The following is a 23735-nucleotide window of genomic DNA, read 5'->3' as shown; positions in this document are numbered from 1 at the left end:
CGATAATTATCGCTCGAGTTGGCGACGTCGGTTTGAATATGAATAAGCGCGTCACTCACGGGGCTAGTTTATCATACTTCACCACGCCGGTCAGTGCGAGTTTGGTGAAGAGGGGGGGGGGGGGTCGCGAGAACCGGTTCGAGATAACGCTCCCCGCCGAAAATAGCCACGGCCGAGTTCCCGGAGAGGCGGCGGTGCCGAGGTCGGCGCCGCCGCCGCTCCGCCTCGGGGACACGGCACGCACCGCGGAGAGGAGGGGCGGGCAAAAGCGGGGACTCCAGGGCGCCCCCGCGAGGCAGTGTCGCTCCGGCACGCACCGCCCGGTGCACCACCCGCAGCCCAGCGAGCGTGGAGCGGCCACGCAGCGGCCGCACTCGAGCAGCTGGCTGCAGCCCGGCCCCACCGCTGGGACCCTCACCACCTACGGGGAGTGGTGGAGGGGGGGGGGTTAACGTGACGAACGGGACAGCCAGCTGCGTATCTCGACTCGCATTCTCTGATAAATAAAACAGCAAGATAAGATTCGGGTGTGGTAATCTTGCTGATAGGCCCATGCTGTGAAAAAGAGCTTCATAGCTCATCGGATTCCTCCTGCAGTCTAAATAAAGATGCTGATTCTGAGTCATGAAAGTAATGTGTAAATACAACCACCGCTCCATCAATCACTACGGGCAACATTTTTCAAAGCACACATATAATGGCTCATGGGCAATTTATTTAGAATTTTTATGATTGGGCTTTTGTGAATGATGAATATATTTTTCGGGAAATAAAGTATGCCGTATAATCCACGATAATCACGATAAAAAGATATTTAGCGAAAACAAACGATGCAATGATTTCGGTTCATACATCGCGCGGTATGTCGTAGTAACGGAGCGGCCACCAGGGAATGGAAAGCGTACGGAGGGTGTCCACCGAGCAGCCAGAGCGATGGGCTAGCTTCAGCAGGAGCCGGGCGCATCCTTGCTTCTTGGGATCATGGGAGGTGGGGTCGACTTGAGGAGGCCTTTATCAGCAGTGAATCGATCATGGTTGACCAAGATATTGTAGCATCGCCCCATTTCAGCAAGGCACGCTTGATCGAGCAATGGGCAGTGTTCATCACTCTTGGAAGGTGATGAATCCACATGACCATGACAGGGGTCAGACTCCCCATAGGACAACCGCTTTGGGGAGTATCTCCACCAACGCTGGGATTTCCCAGCCAAAGGACGACTGTGGCGGCGGTTTTGCATGTGGCCAGAAAATATCAGGGCAGGGGAGGAACTCACGGCCCTCCAGGTGACTTACGACAGCTGCCCCTTCTTCGTGCTGCCCACTTGTAGAGCGTGCATCACCATACAGGGTGTAAAACAAACAACTGTATGATGAGGCGCCTCCTCTTCCTGCATCTGTCCTTCCAAGTGAACTATAAAGCTACGTTCTTAACACATCGCATCGGCCACACGGCCTACGGGAGCGACTCTTTCTTGTTCACCAGCATTGGTTCAACACAGGCACAACTCTAGCACAGTGTTGATATGCATCGTCTAGTCAGCAGTCAGGCTGGGCTCAGATCGATGCTGGTGGACAGCCGGCTGCTTATAGGCAAGGATCCTCTCCATTACAAATGAGCCCTAGTTTGACAGATTTAACATGTTTTCCAGGAGGGAGGCAAGCGGATGTTATTAAATTCCTGCAATATCGTGGACTGGGTGCACGCAGCTGCCCTGGCACATCATAAAGTGAGACATTTCATTCCGCAATGTGTTTCGTATTAAAGAGGTCTCGGGTAAAGAAGCTCCGTTTGTTCTCACAATGACAGAGCGGAAATGGCGTGGCAGCTGATGGTCAGGAGGCAGGTGCAATCTAGGCTCTTCATCCACGCCATGTGTGCGCGCATGTCCAGCAGACACATGTCCAGCAGACACATGTCCTGGCACAAATAATCTGATATTAGCTAGAAACTAGACATGATAGCCCATCAAGAGAGCCTCTCAAGAGACGCATTTTGGCATTTTATTTCGCAATTATTTATTTCTTTATACGCCACTTTCATACTTCAGCCGATGGTCTTGATTTAGCCGCCCGACAGCCAAGAGGGATTTTGTCAGACACGCTCTGCAGGTATCTACCTACGAAAAGTAAAATTTATTTTATTTACATCCTCTGTAAAAACATCAAACACATATCCTGGCATTCTGACAACCACAACCAATGTCTTTAATTAGAACTTTAACATGCAATAAGTATATGATGGCAGCAAGATGTCTTGCAGCTTATGCCAATGTTCACATCTGCTGGCCACAACAAGAGGGCTTCAGAGAGAGATTTCGTGGAAATTTGCTGTTCCTCCTCCTCCATTGAAGGAGCTCAGACTAAAGTGGTTTAGTTTAAAGTGGTTTAGTTTAATATAGTTTTTTTGGGTTAGATTGCATAAATATAAATGTGTTGTTAAACCCGCCACCACCCGACACAGACAATTAGTAAGGTCTGTCACGTAAACAGAACGTCACAATTCGTTACTGGTACAGCGCAGCGGCGTGTTGGAGAGTGGATTTGGCTGTCTACCTGTTCGTTGTAATTACTGGCGAAACATCGTACTCAGATGGTAAATGTTGTGGCTTGGCTCTCCAACACACCGGTGTGCTGTACTAGTGACGAATTGGCACGTTCTGTTTATGTGACAACCCTTACCAATTGGTTGTGTCGGATGGTGGCGGGTTTAACGACACATTTATATTTACGCCATATAACCCAACAAAAATGTTATCATGGATAAAGTGCTTTTCCAAGTAGTTTACCATGTGGTCCATAGTGTGAGTTGCATGGCCAGTCGCACTGCTTTGGCTTGCCTTTATTTTACCTCGATGAGTCCCTATTTGTCTCTATGGGTCTCTGTATCCCTATGTATCTCTGAGTCTCTATGTATCTCTGAGTCTCTCGATGAGTCTCTACGTGTCTCTGTGAGTCTCTGTGGGTTGACTACATGGTCCATCGTTGTGGTGGCTTGGCCAGTCGCACTACTGTGACTTTGTCTTCACACAACATTAGTTCGTAGGAATGGGACGAATGTGAATCTCAAGTGTAGCCTTCACAGAGGGGCTGTGCGTGTCCGTGTGAGTGCCCAATGGAGTCAAAAGGTCAAGAACTCCACGCAGTGCACATAATATATGTATATATTGTGTGCACTGCGTGGAACAGTACCCTTAGAAATTGGGCAACCACCGAAACTTGTTTACGACTTTCTTCTCCCCTCTATACCCTAATAAAGAAATCCACTGCTTTACTGTCAAGGAAACAATCTGATCACCTGGAGGTTGGAAAGCAGTGTCAGATTGCCTTCCGTAGACCAAAAGCAGACGTGCTTATTTCGTGTTCCCGGTTCGCAAACTCCAAATCGATCGCTTGAAGCCAAAGGCGTGTGCCGCGTGTCTCCGCGTGAACCATACGTTGCCGTGTGTCACATCGTGTGCCGCGTGTCGCCGCGTCTGCTGCGTATCACCGCTTGTGCCGCGTGTCACTTCGTGTCACCGCGTCTCCTCCACACCTTGTTCCCGGAGACAAACAAGAAGTGTCGGTTCGTGCCGTCGTACAGGGACGCGGGACGGGCCGAGATGGGGACGTCCGGCGTCGCGCGGAGCTCGGCGTACGGGAGCGGCTGCCCGCCCATGCTCACCGCGATCTGTCGGCACGCACGTCCGGAGAGGTCGGGCAAAGTCACTTCGCATCGGCACATACCATTGGCAAAGCAATTTCATCCGTTCACCCGTTCGCTTTTTTGGATATTGTGGCAATCACATGAAGCACAGATTCATAACCGATGTGTGGCTCAAGCCACGTATGTAACTCTCACAAAACACAAATATTAAAAATGTGGCTGCTACCGGCGAGCTGAAACAATAGTGATTGGCGCGTAGTTAAATGCTTGTGTACACCATAAAGATTTAATTGTTGGGCTATAATAGGTAAGAAACCGGTTACCAGTTTGCCGCTCGGTCCAATTTTACGGCAAGTGCTAAAGAGACTCTCCAACAAAAGTTGTTTTTGTCTCCAATGAATTACTCTACCCGGCTCACTGGGTATAGGAGTTGTTTCACATTTGATAACCTTGACTTGAAGCTTTCGTGACTGCAGGAATTCATATTCTTGAAAATACCCAATAGTTTTTGATAACCTCTCACCCCTTTAACAAAAAACTACTTTGTGGAGCCTGAAACCAAATGCTCTGTCAAAACATCAGCATGCTTGACTGCAAATCTGTAATATCCCGGCCAGGAAGGTCGTGTTGGACCAATTTGAAAACCACGAACCCCCTTCGTGGAAACAGTGGCTTCACACCCCTCCTAGCCCTTGGAGCATTTAAGCAACAAGCTTAAAGACAGAAACGGAATCCCGATGCAGGAAGGTCGGGTTGAGGGGATGCGTCACTTTGGGGGTTGTGCCCCGTTCCAGGAAAGGGCGGGAGCGGAGCGCCTCTCTCTGTGGGATGTGAGTTCACAAGTTCGCACGGCGCGGGGACATTATTTTATTTGCGGTGTTTTATGACATTCCCTCCCTCATTTTGCCCCCCCCCCCCTTTCTCTCTCCCCAACCTGGCTCCCCTCCTTCCCCTCCTCTTCCCTGTCCCCCTTTCTCCCCGAATGTTATTTATCTTCCCCCCTCCCCATATAAATCGTCTTGCCGCCACTGGTGGCCCCCACCTGGGTGGGGCACTGAGCCCAATTCTCCCCCCCCCTTCACGAGGCCCTGCCACATCCAACTCGGCCTCCTGCTGCTGCTGCTGCTGTTCGCGGAATTTTTGTTCCCCTTCCGTTCTGTGATCGGCGCTGTGAACCGCCAGCTCACGAGGGCTCTTTGACTCGGGAGCGTTGCGGTCGGGGCCTGGCGTGTTTGAGGCCGGCCTCGTGGTGGTGGTGGTGGCGCGCGTAGTGGTGGTGGCGCGCGTGGTGGTGGTGGTGGCGCGCGTGGTGGTGGTGGCGCGCGTGGTGGTGGTGGCGTGCGTGGTGGTGTTGGCGCGCGTGGTGGTGTTGGCGCGCGTGGTGGTGGTGGCGCGCGTGGTGGTGGTGGCGTGCGCGGACGCGGCCTCCGTGGTCAACGCGGCGGCCGCTTTGTTTTCCCACCGAGTGACGTGTTTTGTTCTCCCCGCGGCCACGCTTCATGCGGCATTTCACTTTTTTTTTCTTGAGAAACCGAGCTGAGCACGCGGCGCTCAGCAATAAACAGCACTTCAATCAAAGTTGTAATATGCAGGGTGGCCCAAAAGTCAGGACACAGAGGATTATATCATTTATATTAACACGGGCATTACAACTTGTACTTGTTTACGCTTTAAGTTAATATTTTATCTATTATTCACATCTATTCACTTCACCCCTGTGGGGTCACCTCAACTCCATCGTGTTACAAAACTCAACCAAGAACTCTGAATTAAAGGATGCAAAACATAATTGATTAATGTTAAAGGATTACACTGGTAATAGAAAAAATATCCTAAATTCATTTCAAGAGAGAATTAATGCGTGCATTCATGTAAATGGAAGTCAAATAAATTAAATAACCCTTACGTCAATATGTTAAAATCAGACTATAATGGAGCAAGTGTGAGTCTCTCTAGAATTCCTTTTTTTTTATATAAAAGTCCATTAATATTCCATTGAATTTATGTATTTTTTTAATGTCAGAAATCATTTAGATAAAAAACATTGGGATGTATTACATCCAGTTTACGACGGTCTGATTTACGACACATTTACGACGTCTATTTTACATGCTGATTTGAACAATTTAGTTTTCATGTTCACCACATTTACGTGTGGTTAATGCAGACTCGATTCCATGGAAAACGTTTCTGTTTGGTGTTTTAACATCTTAACACTTGTTTCATTCCCAGCAAGGGTAAAACCTATTCTTATATTTTGAACAAATTTGTTTCTACCGTCGTAGAAAGTGAGCGAGCTTATTTGTTTGTTCAAAAGGTCAAAGTCACTTAAGCAGGAAGAAAAAATACTTACAAAATAATAAAAAATCGTCTGGCAAATATAATAACCCGATGTGTCCTGCCTTTTGGGCCACCCTGTGTCGTTGAGCGAGGTTATTTCCTGCCAACACAGACGAGCACCGCTCCACTTGAACTTTACTCCACGGACGTAGACGGCCCACGTCTGACGTGGATATCATCGATTTAACAGCATGCAGTGAGTGGGGTGTGCAGCACTGCGCACGTACAAAAAGCTTTCAGCTTCATCCACACCACCAGCACTAAGGAACTGAGAGTGTGACCATTTTATCGTTCAGACCGCCGCTCAAAGAGTTGTGAAAACGTGGCTGTCCCATAGGGCGGCGTTTGTAACACGCTATGCTGCACATCTGTTTGCGTTGTTAAAGATATTCCCTTTCCGGCCTGGTCTCGTGTTTATGTTGTGATGCACGGGTTTTCTTGTAATTTAAAGATTTGAGCTGCAGTGGTTAATAGCGCAATGGGCATCACAACCGCAGCACTGAAACCGACACAAATCCCCAGTTCTGGTGAACATTCTGCCATCAATTTTCCACAGAGACATGCTAACTGCTAGGGAATTTACACGTTTTCTCGTCAACGATAACTACCTACCCATCAACCAAGACTTCAACAGTGCACCTCACCATGGGCACCACGATGGCAAGATGTTAACTCCCTCACCTGGTATACAGGAGGTCGTGGGTTCGATCTCAACCAAGACGCCCACTGTATGTATGAGTGCATGTTCTCCCAATGGTCACATGGAAGTTTCTCATGGTCCTCCGGTTTTTCCCTCTACATTTAGAAACATTAATTTAGAGTATTTGGTTGCTATACATTTCCACACGATAAGCCACTTTGTTGAGCTATTATTTGTGGCCAGGTCGCTTCTGAAAAATATCTATATAACATAGTTTAATAGTATTAGTATAACTCAAAACCGGATCGCCTTTCTGTGTTCATGCTATCGCTATCGAGGAATCTCACCCAGATACGGAATAACGCCGGCGAACAGTGGAACAACGCGGACGTCCAGGAATAAACACCTCACTCGAGACCCAAACACCGCACTCCCTGGCTTTGACATTCCTTCAAGCCGCTCACACCAGTGGAACCATCGACAGGCTACTGTGCACATCTCTATCATGAATGTAAAATTAAAAACAAGCCACAGGAGAATTGTGGCTATGCAACCCAAACTATGGGCCGTATATTAAACCACCGTAGTCTGTGCTCTTTCAGCGTAGGAGGAGGAGTAGCAGCAAAACGACACCAACGCTCTGCTCAAGCCCTCTCATGGCCATCAGAACGAGACATTGGCATCGAGCCCCTGAATGTATTGCTGCTGCCATCATGCACAAGAACACTACCCAAACTGCCTACATGAAAACACAAACATTTAGAAATTGAAAAAACAAACAACAACCGGAGGCTGACACTTGACAAGAGCGACTGTTTTGTCGGGGCTACTCAACACGACTAATGGGGCCACACCACGGCGGTTGTTTCCACTTCTGCCTCGCCACCCAACCACCTCGCTCGTCTCAACCAATTTAAATCTCTCACTAAAACTCGAGCAACGCCTACAAGCGTCACAGCTGCAGAGTGCATTCTACATGGACCGCCGGTTTGTGCAGCTCAATTACTTATTCACGCGTGTTCACTGGGCGAGACATCTACTGTGTAAACGCAGACTGCACGAGTTATTGAGTTCGAGTGGCCGTACACGCGGAGCCGTTACATGCATCTGCTGTGTCGACCCACGGCCTGGCAAACCTTGCAAACCCAGATGATCCATCCCAAGGGGTTTTCCAGGTGAAATGTTTTGGCAACAGTACACATGAGACAGACGAAATGAGATGGTACAAACAAGACAGACAGCCCGAATGAGACCGTGGAAACGAGACATGGAACAAACATGACCATACTCATGTGACTGTACAAAGTACAAACGGGACAGCAGAGACGAAACGGAACAAACGAGGCAGGTAGTATTGACAGCGCAAACGAGACAGAACCTAATAGATCATCAGTATTCGGTCAGAATAAATAATTCACAGCCTTAGGTAAATCCACTGCAGGATGAAGGCCTCCCCACGCCTTGGGGGTTGTGGGGGTTACTGGACCATACATACGTCACCGTGCTGGCCAGTGCGGGTCGGAGAGGGCAGCGCAGATGCGGGATCACAGAGGCACAGAGCGACATTGGATACCGCCGCTCGCCACCGATCGAGTAGGGCCGCAGCCGGCGCCACCTGCGACGCTTTACAAGACGGTCGCTCGCGGCCAACGGCGTCCACGCTCGACCGCGCCGCCGGTCCGGTGCCGGGCGACCGTGCCGAGGCCGCACGGAGCTCCGCCAGTCGATTGCCGACCGCGCCGCCGCTCTCGTCGCCGATGTCGTTACCGCCGGGGCGCTCACCTGCACGATGCGTCCGTCCGCGGTGCCCAGGCTCGCCAGCGTGTCATCGCCCGCGGCGCCCACCGCGATCGACGTGAGCAGCGTGCCCGAGAATTGCCGCTGGTAGACGTCCACGCGGGAGTAGGGCCTGGCGACGAGGGCCAGCACGTCACGGCCGCCGGCGCCGCACACTCGACGGGGCACCCACGTCTTGTTCTGGGGGGGGGAGGAGGAGGGGAGACGGGGTCTGAGCGTGGCTTGTCGCGACGAACTCGAAGCGGCTCTCGTGCTTTTGCTCTCCGCGCCGTTCTTGCGGTCTCGAGGCTATTTGGCCGAACCGGGCGAGAGCCCGAGAGGTAAGGGGAGAGAGAGTCTCGTTTGTAAAAGTGACCGGGGTCCACCACAATTAGAAAATAACATAAAAAGCAATGAAGCAAATAGAAACCAACAACCGAATAATAATGATTAACAGTTATAATGCGCATTCCATGCTAGGATTCCAATCAGAACGAAAACGAGCAAATAAAAATGACTGCAAAATCAAGCACATTTGCAGATGTCACAAATTGTGCACAGACATAAACAACGTTAAATAAAATGACAGCACACGGCTGTCAAGAAGGAAAGCGCTGCTTCACAAGCAGTCTGCAGTATTTTCACAGTCTGAGCGATGTTGCTACGAGTTATCCCAGGGAGTCATTTGCGTTGTAATTGCTCAATTGGCACCACGACGCCGACACACATACGCACACACATCAAAATGGCATCACAGAATCTTTGACGTCTGTTGTGATAAGCAGACGGTTCACGCTTCCACAGTTAAAGCACCTGCAGCGTTAACCGGGGCGGCCGAGGAGGTTAGAACCGCGAACCTCCGCGACAAGCAGCGAACACGCCGCCGTTCGTCCACTTAGTTACTGGCTCCAAGAGACGATGGGCTCATGGATGAGTCGAGGTGCCATTTAAAAAGGCGGGACGGCGGTGAAGGTCCGGCGAGCCCAAAGGTGGCTCTGTAGGAGGAATATTATCGGGATCGGAGCAAAATCCCAAATTGAAATTCTCCCGGCTCGTGACACAAGCAACAGAGAGCAGCAAAAATGTAATTTAATGCTCGAAGAAAAACGTTGGAGCCCAAACATAACTAAATAAAAATGACTGGTCAAACCAAGTCGTCTTAATACGAACGCCACTGCGCACCAACAATGTCCCCTGCTGTCACTTCTGCAAACTAAAACGAAATAAAAAACTATTTCTATTTTACCAGGTAAGGCCCACTGTGCTATATAACAGCTCTTTTTCAGAAGCGATGATAGCTCAATGTTGTGGCTACTAATATGGAACTTTATCGCAGCCGAATACTCTAAACACATGTTTCTAAATGTGGAGGAAAAAAACGGAGGGAAAAACCGGAGGAAACGGAGAAAAATCCACGCGATCACAGGGAGAACACGCAAACACCAGGGTCAAGATAAAACCAACGGCCTCCTGCATACCAAGCGAGGTAGTTAACATCTCCTAGCCACCGTGACAAACATCGCTGTGTCCGTTTATTCCATTTGACGAATTTACAGGAAATCGGGTAAACACAAGACGCAGCGTACACGAGAAGCCTGCCAATGCACCACGTCCATCTAGTCTGGAAAATAAACAGTTTATGCAAGTTTCCCCTAAACCAGATCGTACTCCCTCCTCTGACGGAATGCGCGAGACGTGATGCGGGAATGCACCCAAGGGGCCCTGGGGTGTCTCAGCCGTGTGGAGTTTCTCTGCCGGACATATCGCATGATAACCGCTTTGCTTTTTTTTCATTCGGCGCTCTCAATGCGCTCTTTTGAAACATTGTAAAACTGTACACACACGAACAACTACCACCACCTCTAGACTACGTGCAGAAAATGAAACACAAACATATATGCGTTAACACTCGTAGTACAACCTCGATTCAGTGAATCGAGAGTTACATTTTAATCTGCTGTTTTATTGAGGGACTGCGTGTTGTTGTCTTGGTGTGGTCTGGGACTGTTTTTGTTGTTTTGTTGTCTTACCCAAACTTGCATTTAATGTTGAAAAATCGGCAGGAATGTATGTACTTATGCAATTTGTACTGATATATTATAGTAATGTATTTTTTTTGTTTGGAACTTGGTAACCTTTTCTCTATTTTGCGCTCCAACCGTTTGTATTGTTTGTTGTTGTGACTGGACATCTGCGAAAAAAGAGGTACATAGTTCATCAGATTCATACTCCTGCAGCCTAAATACAGATTCTGATTCTATTCTGGGAGTAACTGCGCGGGTGACTTTGTCCCCCGGTTGTCGCTCGGGTAGCCCTCCTCCCCCTGCCAGCACGCGGTCCCCGTAGAGCACACAGGCCTCAAGCAGCGCACACAGGCCTCAAGCAGCGCACACAGGCCTCAAGCAGCGCACACAGGCCTCAAGCAGCGCACACAGGCCTCCAGCAGCGCACACAGGCCTCAAGCAGCGCACACAGGCCTCCAGCAGCGCACACAGGCCTCAAGCAGCGCACACAGGCCTCCAGCAGAGCACACAGGCCTCAAGCAGCGCACACAGGCCTCAAGCAGCGCACACAGGCCTCCAGCAGCGCACACAGGCCTCAAGCAGCGCACACAGGCCTCAAGCAGCGCATCAGGAGAGCAGGCGCTGGGCGGAGCGTGGAGGAGATGCTCGCCGATGGAGACTCCGCACTACACGCCCGCTGTAGCCTGGGCGGCTTGTGCAGTGGCATCACCAGCAGCGTCACGAGCAGCATCACCAGCAGCATCACCAGCAGCATCACCAGCAGCAACAGTACATTGTTTGCTGCTGCAGATGCTGCTGCACAAGCCGCCCAGGCTACAGGAGGCGTGTGGTGCCGAGTCTCCATCGGCGAGCGTCTCCTCTGCACTCCGTTCAGGAGGAGGAGGAGGTTGACAAGTGCAGTCACTCCCAGAACAGAAGTCAGACGACAAATTCAGGCCAGGGCTGCGGAAAACCTCAAATCGAGGGTTACGTTGGCTGCAAATCAAGATTCAGTTGCAAAACGCAATTTTGTATAGAATCTTTGCTGCTATGGGAGGGGGCATGATTGTCATATCCCATAAGACGGACATTATACTCGTCTTATCTTCACTTCGTGTGAATAACAAGACGAGGATTTGTGCGTCACTTCTTGCGCACGCTGCTTATCCACAGGGAAGATAATTGGAAGTTCGCCACGCGGCTAACAGGGAGATCCGTGCGTCCACTCGGATCATGGGAGCAGCGGACAAGAGACGGAGAACGAGACGCGTCTCACCGTGCACAATTATCTTCTTGGTTCTTTCGGTAAAGTCACGTAGAAGGGAAGTAATAAAATAATAAAAATAAAACATAATGAATACTCAAAAATAAAACATAATGAATACTCAGACGCTGTCTCCCCGACAGACCTGGTCTTCACCTGAGGACGGCTGCTTGCGTTGTGGCCGAAACGTCGTGAGAATTATTTTATTATGTTTTATTTTTATTATTTTATTACTTCCCTTCTACGTGACTTTACCAAAAGAACCAAGAAGATGAATCCCTGCAGTCACGAAAGCTTTAAATCGAAACGTGCACAATTACTTTGCAGAAACTCAGCACGTACTTCTTCAACACTCGAGCCTTAAAAGGTGGGAGAAATATATAAATAAAAGATATATAATAGGCGACCTTCATTTATGTGCTATTAAGATTGGACTTTATATATTTTTTTCATTTTAAGGCCAGTGTTATTGATAAAAAAAATTATTTTGTTCATTGTTAACCTAGAAAACCAGGAGGTGCTTTCCAGTTTCGCAATGCTGTTGGCTGCGTTCCCTAACCGCAGACAAAACACGGCCTGCCGGCCGGCGAGCCCCAGCGCCGATTAAACGGACTCCGAGGAAGTTATCGAATGACCTCATTCGTGATTCACGCACACGCACGACCGCCGTTCCATTCACCAAGACGTGAAAGTCATTGTTATTCACAAGGGACAGGTCACGTGGCCCTGCCCGGTGCCGGCGGGCGGCGCTTCTCGGCTCAGATCGGCCGCCTTTATTTCATGGGGGGAAGTCAATTGAAGCTGCAGGTCCTTTTTCCCTCGGGCCTGTTTGGGTGGACAAACGACAGTTGTGCAAATAAAATGCAGGAGCCGATTCATCCATACAGAAATCAAAAAAGTCTCGATGCCTGCCCATCGACCAGCTGCGGTGTCCCCATCGGGTGGATGGAGAAACCCGCGGCCCGCTGCTTGAGCGTTGGCCGCTGGGAGATGGCATCGAACTGGCGACCTCTGCGCGCCGCCAACTATTCCGCCGCGGCGGCCGCCTCTCGCCACGGCAAAGCGCCCCACGCGGGGCGGTGCCAGCCGAGGGCAACGCAGAGCCGAGAACCGAAGAGTGCCAGCGGCGAGGAGCCGGCAATGCCAAGCCCGGCCTCTTTAAGGAGACTGCCGCTACGTGCGCCCCTTGTGTGGGCCGGCGCTTTGGTAACGCGACGTAAACACGGGGTGAGCTGTGGGGGGGGGGTGACACTCGGAAAGGTTCACGCCGTTTCCAAAAACAACGGCCAGCCGGCTGGAGCTGCTGCTGCCGCTGCCGCTGTTGGGCGACGATAATGATGATGGCAACTTTACGTGGACAGTGCAGTCAGCCGGGGTGAGGCTCAGTTGGGGGGGCGGCTCATTCGCCAGCACCCCCGTGGTGCCCGTGAAGGTCCTGTTGTGAAAGCCCGTGTGAGTTGAAGCGACATTGTGTGGCCACTTTGATCTGATTTTGGCAGACACCTGCACCGCCAGCAGCCGGGTAAACCAGCATGGCGACGGGGCAAGATGGGACGCAGGTCACTTTAACGCTCAATATAAAGTCATTTATAATTGTCATTTATTTGTTTTCATCATTTTGATAGAGAAAAAAATTGCACCATACATATAACTATCCAACCCGTGCTATTAATGCTTTGATATTTACAGTTTCGAAGACAATGCATACATTATCAAAGCATGTTTGTTTGCATGTTTTACCACAAGCATGTGTGATTAATGCCTAGTGATGGGTGTCCATTTGGTGTTTGAATATCTTAACACCTCCTGTAGTTTTGCCGGAAAGGGTAAAGCCTTTTTTTTCATCATTTTGATGGTCCCATATAAATAAGAAATTAATGCATTTGGTATTGGCGTCATTCTCAAAGTGCAAGGCTGTCATCACGAAGGCAGACATTGACATGACCAGCAGTATATTTAGAGTAGGGGGCTAAGATTCCTGCTGCTGTGTCATCCCAATAGAGCCATTTACTGTGCAAAGTTTAGCAAATTTGGACCGGGCTTTACAACGAACGTTCACCACGATTAGAAATGAGCTTTGCCCGTCCATCACTGCGGGGTCCAATACGAAGCAGACTTCGGCTGAAACGTGCATGGGCGTCCAGAACCGACCCTGCTGAAAAATCGGCGGCAAGTGTTACAGAACCCATGAGGATGCAAGCTTATTCATCACCGCGTATGCTGCCGATAATACTACCTTGACGATGATGATTCCACAGTATGTCTTATCTGCTTTGGTTTATATTCACAATGTGTGTCAATCGCCATATTACCATATTTGAAAAAAAGATGACCTGGGTGGATTCCTGTCTGCCTGGTGCGTGGCCCAGTGTGCTGCTCGAGCGGTAACGACATCACAGCGTTGAGCCGGGTTCGTGCGTCGCGCTCACGTCACGCCTCCACCCCACTCTCTTCCCGCATACAAATGTGCGAGATACTCTCTCATGCTATCTTATCATCATACCCTCTCGGTCATACTCACACTACATTACTATGTTAGTACAGAGGAGGGAGGTGGGGGAGAGAGGGAGACAGAGGAGGGAGGAAGACACGGGGAAGAGAGGGGTGGGGAGAGAGTGAAAGGGCGTGAAACGGGGAGGAAAGAGAGAGAGCAAAATAGAAAGAGGACGGCGAGGAGAGAGGATAAGTGAGAGAGAGACAAGAGAGATTGAGATGGGAAAGGGAGAGGTGGGAATAAGTAGAGTGGGGTGAGAGGTGAGAGAGAGAGAAACGGGGAGAGAGATAGGGGGGGGGGGTATGGGTGAGATACAGTGGAGGAATGGAGAAACAGAGACCGACATCGTGATAGCACAAAGAAGGAAAGATAAATGAGGAGAGAGACATGGCTCTAAATAAGAATAAAAGTATTGCTGGCTGGCTGGGAGAGACGGACGGCCACATCCAAAGGAAATTCTATGGGTGTGTGGCTAGTGTGCAGCAGCAACAGAGCTGATGAGGGAAGCTGTGGACACATATAGTCTGCTTTGGCCACGTGGTGTGAATTTGCCTACAAATGAATGCACGCGGTTCAGTAAAGAATACATTTCAGCTGCAAATGCAGCCAGTTTGCCACCTCTCGTTCTAAGATTTCTAAAGAATCACCGGTTTCATGGCCTGAAAACACTGGCCGAATTTGTACAACTTTCTCAAAGTAACAGAAAGTTTAAGAGACAGGTGAAGGAATCATGAAATCGGGCAAAGAAGAGGGCTCGACTGACGCTGCTGTTAAAGCAAATAGACGACTCAGTGAAAGTGGAGGCCGACAGCAGGGAAGAGAAGCAGAGGGAGGCACTGGGAGAGATGCCAGCAGCGAGATGACACGATGTTAACTACCTCGTCTGCTATGTCGGAGGTCGTGGATTCAATCCCGACCCTGGACACCTGTAAAATTGGAGTTTGCATGTCTCTCTCCCCGTGATCGCGTGGATTTTTCCAGGGGTCATCCGGTTTTTCCCTCCACATTTAGAATCAACGTGCGCTTATAGAGTATATGGCTTGCTATACATTTACATGCGACAAGCGACTCTGTTGAGCTATCATTTGTGGTGAGGTCACTTCTGAAAAAGAGCTATATAGTGGGCCTTACCTGGTAAAATATTTTTTTTAATGTAATTTAAAAGTTTTCTTTTTTATTTCGTTTCGTTGACCTGACAGGAGCAAGTGGGCAACGGAAGGCAGAAAATGTGGCAGGCTTTGGGTCAGCAGGGGCAAAAGTTACAAGCTTACAAGCAGCAGCAGCAGCAGCGTTGAATGAGTTAAAACATTCTCGAAGCAATTTAAAACAACGGCCGAGAGTCCCCGCTCGGGCCACATGGACGGCCACTCTGTGGTTACGGCAGGAAGCTCAAGAATTCCCGCAGAAATGGCTGGAATGTGTTCACGGGCGCCCAGGGACACGTGGCAATGACTCTAGCCGCCAAACGCTTGTAAAGAGACCGTGCAAAAGCCGAAGCGATCTTCTGCTCAAATGAGCATCGAGGCACTGGTGCTCATTTTCTGCTTACAGCCCTCGGACGGTGGTGGAAATTCCAGATTCCTCTGGCAGGGGAGACTATCCATAGGACAACCACTGTTGAGTTCCCTACAAAGTGGTACTTATTTTATCGACCCTAGAGGGACGAAGATGATGATGGGCCGACTCACCCCCAAACAGGATGTGAACTTGCAATCTTCTGATTGTGAGCCGCTCACCCCGTCGCAGGGAAATGTGGCCAGGGAATACAAAATGTCAACCGTAGCGTGCGACGGCGCCTCTCCCCCTCAGCAAATCCTTTGTAACAAAATGGGTCCAGTGTGGTGCAAAATGCGGAAAATGCGCAGCCCTGCAGCTGCTCAATCACGCAACTGCTGACGGAGAGAGCTGTAGAAGGCCCCTCAAGAGACCTACTTTTCCTTGCTGGTCAAACGTCTTGAAAGACTTTAGAGTACCCACACTTAACCCCACCACACGTGACCTGCGAATGGACCAACTGTTTTTTTATAAGTGCAAATAATAAATCATCCTCATTAAACTTTGCAATTGTGCTTGGGATGTTTGTAAATGTATAGTTGTATATGCACTAAGAGTAGCAATTAAGTGCTGTCAGTGGAGTTCACTCTGCGTGAGCAGACCACGAACGTTCTAATCATTGCTAACATCACAATCTGCGATGGTTATAACGCACATGCTGTCAGTTGCACACACTAAATAATTACTCAATAAACGGCCGACATATTATGATGTCGCAGTCAATTAGTCCCCAAAACTTTTTAAAAGTATTAATTGAAAGGGTAATGTTTTTTTACTTTAATTATTTTGTGAGCTTTAAATATGGGACTTTCCTGTTATTTTTATAACGTTTTGTCAGGAAATGACACGCAAATATTTAAGAATTAAGTTACGAGCAGTGATGATCGTGATCCGATGATAGTTTGCAAAACAATGACTCGGTTAACGCAGCTCTCATGTCGCACGACGCATCGCCACACTGCGCTCACGGACGAGGAGCGCACGTGGACGGGTCCGCCAAACAAGGACGTCCGATTCCGCCATTCCGCCGAGCTCCAATCCTGCGATGTCCTTTAGTGTCCCTGCAAAGGCTCCCAGCACGTGCAGCAAAACGTCGGGCATAGTCCCAACCAAACCACGCGAGGCGCAACCCAAATCCGCATTGGAGAGCTTGCTCTAAACTTTCTTAATTCATAACGTTCAGCAAACTTTCACAGGCGTCGCCGTGACTTTACGGTCGCGCGTTCGCCGCTCGTTGCTAAGGTGGACAGTTTGAATCTGGCAGGCCGCCCTGGTTATAACTGCGGCGTGCGTTAACGAAAAAAATACTCCGTGCCGTCCGCTTTACAGCGGGCGTTCACGGTCCCGTGACGTCGTTCGCAAGAGTTAGGCCACTGCATGCCGGCATCATGGTTCACGTAATAAAAATAAAAAAATCACACCACAAATTACTCAACAGGAATTATACATATCCCCCTACTACAAAAACCTTAGCAGGAGTTCCTGGTTCAACGAGCGGAATAAATGAAAACTTTTTTTAAAATATAACTTGAAACAAGCACCCAGGTCTATACATTGCACATGCACCAAGTGGTTCAACGGGCGCGTACTTGGGCGCGTGCATAAGCTCTGTGAAGAGTGAAGTGAGTGAACGACCCCCGCAGGTCGTGGCTGCCCCCAGGGCTGCAGCAGACCTTTGGGACGAGCGCCGTATGCCACGAGCACCCATGGAGGCCAACGGAGGGCACGATGGGGTGGGTGGCTGAGTCGACCTAAGGCAGGCCCAGAATAGATAGACGCCACTGTCATTGGTCGTGAGCGAGAATCGAACTCAGGAAGCAAGGTTCGTAACGCAGTGCGCAAACCATAACACTACCGCTCCAACAACAACAACGACAAACGCCATTCGCCACTATGTGGCGGTGACATCACCACGAAGCTTGTGCCAGGCTAGGTGCACCTTGAGGACGCGTGAACAGACCCAGCAGGTGCCATGGGTTGACTGAGATGACTGGCAGATGCACCAGCTGTGCTCCGGACTGTGCCAACTTTCTGCGTTTTAGCCGCCCGGTGCTCCACTCGTTGTTGTGAGCATCACTGGAGGGCGACTGTCTCTAACTGCCCAGTAGCATCCTTCACAAACCTCCTTAACACAGAGGTCGATCTTGACACCGCTGATCCCAGTCATCAGCAAATCCAATTAGTTCCACATTCTTCCATACAGTGTCGCTTTGTTATTCGCGAAGGATACGTTCCGTAGATGCTCTTGAATAGCAAAAGTCGCGGATAATTATATTAGCATATTGCATTAATTACCTTAAATACATACATAAATAAGCTATTAAAAACATGAACATTATCATAACACAAACATGTAAATTGGTTATTATAAACAAAGTAACTACAAAAAATTTAAGTTTTGTTTACCTTCATCTCATCACTTTATCTCTCATCACTTTATCTCTCATCACTTTATCTCTCATCACTTTATCTCTCTCATTACTTTATCTCTCTCATCACTTTATCTCTCATCACTTTATCTCGCATCACTTTATCTCTCATCACTTTCTTTCTCTCGATGCAGTCGAGTAGAGTTCCAGACGCGATTCGCGGATAGCCAAAATTGTGCAGAGCAAGTTCATGAATAACGAGGGAATACTGTGCTGCATCAGCCCATCTCTTCTCTAGCCCATGCCATGCCCGTTTAACCCCTATAACTGGCCAAACAGAAGCTGCTTGGGCATGCGGTGACTGGGCATCTGAACTATATGACCCGGCCAACTCAGCCTCGCCTACCAGAGGAGCTCACTGATGAAACTGCGTCCAGATCTTTCAGGGATCTGTTGGCTCCTCACACAATCCAGCCTGGTGAAAACCAGGATGCATCATCGGCAGGCCAGTCCGAATGTCTCAAACTGGTACAGATGTTCCTTGAGGGGGCTCCACGTGTTCGCAAGCAGAGAGAAGGGAGGGCATAGCTGTGGTGGAGAAAACCTGGAGCTTCGTATAGTGATAGACCAGGTAGCTTCCACACACACACACATACGCGTCTGTTAACACAGAGATCCCTGTTTGTTTGCCCTCACAGTGAGGTTACAAACCCAATAAATATAACCATAAGCCGTTTGTTTTAAATAGAGAGCTCGAACCATAGCTTTATATTTTATTAAAATAATCAGGTTCGCATCGAACTGGGACCCCTATCTAAGAGAGAAGGTACTTGCTCTCTCTCTTAGATACACTGTTGAAAAAAATACACCCGAGGAGTGCCGTGTAGCTGATGGGAGTCTTAAACAATACAATGGTTTGTTTATGCGGAGACACAGATGTGGGAGGGGAGCTGGGATAATGTTCTCGGAAACATTTTCTGCTATTCCCTAAAGGGGTGGCCAAGTTCGTTTTGTAATCATTATCGTTGGTGGTTTTAACGATGAAAAGGTAACATAAAACTAAACTATTTTTGTTATTTTACCTGGTAATGCCCACTGAGCGATATCGCTATTTTTCAGAAGCGACCTGGCCACAAATGATAGCTCACCGAAGCGGCTTATGACGTGGACATTTATAACAGCTAAATACTCTCAACACATGTTGATTCTAAATGTGGAGTGAAAAACCGAAGGACCAGGAGAAAAATCCATGCGACCATGGGGAGAACGAGAGTTGGGAGCGAACCCAGAACCTCCTGTGTACCAGGTGAGGGAGATGACATCTCGCCACCACGGCGCCCAAAACATGTCACTGTGAATATCTAATTGTCGTAAATATCGTGCCTCGGATATTGCTGCAGATTCCTCAATCACTAGAAACATAGATGACAATCCACAGCAGTGTGATTGTGGCCATGCAACACAAACTATGGACCATAAAGTAAGCCCATTGAGACTCGTAGAGAGTCATAGAGACACAATGAAGACAAGCTACAGCAGTGTGGTTGTGGGCATACAATCCACACTGTAGATCGTACACACAACCACTGTGGTCTGTGCTCCTTCAACAGAGCAGCAGGGGCAGCAAAACGACGACACAAACTCTCTCTCTCTCTCTCCTGAAACCCTCTCGACATTGGCATTTAGCTCCTGAATATTGCCTGCGTCACACACGGGAAAAAAATATGGAATAAAATCAGTGCTTCCCCAGCGATATTCTCACTCAGGCCGTGACTCGCCGCTTCGGGATTATTAAATGGATGAATGGTGTGGAGCTGGTCAATAGAAACGCACTGAAGCAGGTGAATTGTTCATCCCCCATTCACCCGGCAGCTCTGGGTTCTTTCACATTTTTTACTTTTCAAAACCCCCGGCCCCTCCCCCACCTTCCCGCCCACTCGCTGGGTGGGAGAGAGCAAATGAAATGCCCTGAACACTTGCTTCTGGAAAAGGTTTGTACAACGTTATTATTCTGACGCTTATTTACCCAGAAAACTCTCACAACTCTCTGTTTGGGAGGGTCCTACCAAGTGTTTTTTTTCCAGTGGAATGCGATGACTGCTCCGTTATAACTTCAGTTGAGTAATTTTCGGTGATTTTTTTTTATTTTGGGAAACTTTGGATAACGACTCCAGCACACAACGGCCTGACGCTTGCAAACAACGTCACGGGATCTTGAACGTTCGCTGTGAAGCAGACGGCGCGTAGTATTATTATCGTGAACGCACGCCGCAGTTATAAAGCAGGGCGGCCTGCCGGATGAAAACTCGAGCTCTGCAACGAGCGGGGAACGTGCTACCGCAAGGCCGTATCAGCGCCTGGGAAAGTTTGTTATGAGTTAAAGTTTAGACCGAGCTCTCCAATGCTGATTCGGGTTGCACGTCGTGTGGTTTGCCACGATGCCCGACGTTTCTGGGAGCTTTTCAAGGAACTGAAATGTCGGACATCGTGCCGAACACTACGCAGTAACAACCCGATAGCAACGCCGGAGAGTTGCACAGAGCAACCGCGAAAGCCTACGCAGTCCTAAATATTCGTGAAAGTAGGCACTGTGTTGAATTCTTTACAAGTCAATTCCGTGGGTTTCAGAACCACTGCTATTATAGAGGCAGTCTCCAATTTACTACAATGATCCACATTTACGACGTTTACATAATGCAACCAAGGATCAATTCACGACACAGAAACTTGATTTCTGACACATCTTCTGACATGACTCCAAACACATTTGAATAGAGTCGGTCTGCTTTCCGATGTGACTTAGCATTTTTGTGGACTTTTACCGATGAAACCCTGTTAAATATGGCCAATTAAAAGAAAAAACAAATCGGAAAGAAACATTTCTACTGTTTTTACCATCAATGGAAATATAGGGTCCAATTCATGATGACGGGGTTTCTAGGAACCTGTTGTGTCGTAAAAGCAGGGAACGCCTGGAAATATATATTTTTAGTGATTTGCATTTGGGAAGAAATGTCGTCGCCATCACGACGCACGTAACGTCGGCACTCCAGACGAACGCGTCGCACCGCGGGGACAACCGCCGCACGCCGCTCACCGGTGTGCACGCCGGCGGCTCCGTGCCGAGGAAGTGATCGAGCCCCTTGATGTCGCAGCGTTGCAGCGCGTTGTCGATGTCCAGGTCGACGGCGGGCAGGGAGAAAACGCACACGGCCGAGTCGGGTAGCGGCACAGGGGCTCCGTCGGGCCCGGCGGCGGCGCCCCCGTACCGGGCGAACGCCACGAACAGCGCCTCGTCGCCAGCCTTCAGCTTCAGGTAGGAGGCGAGCTCGACGCCAGGCCGGCTCACGAACGCAGCCTGCGCGAGCTCGTAGTCGGACGGCTCCGCCGACCGCCGCAGCCACGTGTCGGCGCCGCCGCAGCGCAGGGGCAGCTCGACGTAGGACGCGAACTCCGACTCAGAGGCGCAGAACCGCGCCAGGCGCGTCTCGTAGCGCCCGGAGCCCGGCGCGCTCCGCTGCACGGACAGCGCGTAGACGTACGCGCCGCTCGCGAACGCGTCCACGTAGCGCACGTGGTACGCGGCGCGCAACCGCGGGAGCAGGTCCATCGTCGAGTCCGCCCCGACTTGCCGGCCCGCGAACACGAAGCCGTCCTCGCTCGTCTTGAGCCGGCGCAGCGAGAGGGAGCGCGGCGCGAAGCGGCCGCCGCCGCCGTCGACAGTGTTCGCGACGAACAACCGGGTGAAGCCGTCCGAGTAGAGCACGGCACGGCTGCCCAGGGCGCCGGCAACGCAGTCTGGGCAGGATTCAGCTTCCTCGTCGTCGTCGTAGTCATCGTCGTAGCCGTAGAGGCAGCGCGCCTCGCCGGGGCCGCCGCGGAGCCGCGCCAGCAGGCAGGTCCCACGGCGCGCGCTACCGCACGCCACCATGTAGTCGTCCGACAGCAGCAGCAGCGCGTTGTCGTTGTCCACGAGGCGCGGCGCGCCGGCGCCGGTGTCGTCGTTGCTGCCGCTGACAGGGAGGTCCCGGCATGGGTCGTCCCCGTACGTCTCGGGCCCGGGCCCCGTCGTGTAGTTCCTGACCGTCCGCAGCTCGCGGTCCAGCACCACGATGGCGTTGGTGGCGCCGACGAAGACGGCGCCGTTTCTGGCCGCGACGTTGGAGACGGCGCTTGGCGCGACGTACGTCGCGAAGTCGAACGCCGAGGTGGAGGTTACGGAATTCTCGGCGTCATTCCGGCCGGCGCAGGAAAATGCCACGGAGGGACCGGCGTGTAGGAGCAGCAGCAGCAGCAGTGCCTGCAGGTGAGCCACCAGCGCCTGGCGGCCAGTCTGAGGCCTCATGCCAAATCCCTCCAACTAAAAGACAGCAGAAAGTTTATTTTGTTTAACCAAGTGAGAACCCAAGAAACGAGGATGAGACTCAATTGCAAGCGTGACCCGAGTCGCCAGAGCGACAATTTAAAACAGAGTCCAACAATGAAGCAAATATAAATCAAAGCAAAATCAACCGAAGTTCAGAATGAATAGAAAACAGTGCACAAACCTAAATCAACCAAAATATATCGAGGGGTCACCACATACTGCGCCGCTGCTTACTTCTTTCTGTCAGTTCTGGGAAAAGTTGCACAATTGACATTTGCGCTGCGAGATGAACTCCAACAAAGATCTGCCAACCTCTGGGGGCCACTTCAAGGCCTCTCTCAGCTGTCCACCTTCCCCAGATCGACAAACGCCCCCCCCCACCACCACCACCCATCACAACGCTTTCACGTCTGTAGGCCAGCAGGTCAATCGGTGTTTGCTCATTAAATGTAAAAAACATTTATATTCACGTGACATATCTTCACGCGGCATTTTATTAAAACGTAAAGCCTTACTCTGAACTCACTCCAAACGACCAAACCCACGGCCAGATTCCAGAGTGATTCACAGACTCTCTCTCTTTTCTTAGTAAAGGCCGTGATTTGTATGAATCAGCCGAGAGCTGTGCCACCAGACACCGAAAACAAAAAAACCTCCCCTCCCGGAACGCCGGTCCGTGCTGGGTTTTGATGCCGTGTCAGCAGTCTGTCAACTAAACACAACAGCTGCCCGTCCGTGCCCCGTCAAAGGGACTACAGCGCACTCCATCCATCCTGCTGCTGCTCCTCCTCCTCACCTCACTTTCATTTTACTCTCGCCCGCCACGAGACGTCCAGAAAAACACACCGAAAATATATACTGTACTGTGAGCGGTGCTTGCGTTTCACAGATAGCCCTAAGCCAGTGAGGAAAATCCCTGATTCCGATAGTGGGAACCAGTCACTCCATAGTCGGGATGACCACTGTTGATTTTTTTCCCACAAAGCAGTTCTCATTTTATTGTCACCTCGGGGATGATGCCTGACCGGGTGCAGTGTGAAGACTATCATCCAAGGCAAGGGTTGGTGGATCAAATATATATATTTTTAAACTCTTGGTGATCATGAGATTGCAGTCCAGCAAATGTGTTCTTGAATCCTTCACTGCAGAGCATTTGAGTGTTTCCCCTTTGCGTGAGTGGGCTTTCTCCGGGAACTTTCATTTTCTACCACAGCACTCACGGGATTGGACAAACACTCCGATGCAAGATGCTCTAAAAATAAGTATTGAGACTCGGTGAAGATTTT

The 23735-nt window shown here is 50.0% G+C and overlaps 1 protein-coding gene across 3 annotated transcripts in view; it reads right to left on the bottom strand.

Moving 5' to 3' along the window:
* The window catches only part of LOC144947213 (hepatocyte growth factor receptor-like), a 52200-nt gene that overhangs the window by 23020 nt on the left and 5445 nt on the right, over window positions 1–23735 (bottom strand). For 2 of the 3 annotated variants that reach the window (XM_078876405.1, XM_078876406.1), the window contains exons 2-5: window positions 21181–22443; window positions 8406–8600; window positions 3533–3667; window positions 245–421 (exon numbers count right to left, since the gene is read on the bottom strand). In XM_078876405.1, coding sequence (XP_078732531.1) covers window positions 245–421; window positions 3533–3667; window positions 8406–8600; window positions 21181–22443 — 1770 coding nt within the window. Of the gene's footprint in view, window positions 1–244; window positions 422–3532; window positions 3668–8405; window positions 8601–21180; window positions 22444–22630; window positions 22706–23735 lie in introns of those variants that run through there. The other variant, XM_078876407.1, reaches the window with a different exon arrangement.

The sequence above is a fragment of the Lampetra fluviatilis genome, chromosome 44 (assembly GCF_964198595.1).
Source record: "Lampetra fluviatilis chromosome 44, kcLamFluv1.1, whole genome shotgun sequence".
Taxonomy (NCBI): domain Eukaryota; kingdom Metazoa; phylum Chordata; class Hyperoartia; order Petromyzontiformes; family Petromyzontidae; genus Lampetra; species Lampetra fluviatilis.
This window is presented reverse-complemented; position numbering and strand designations above follow the sequence as displayed.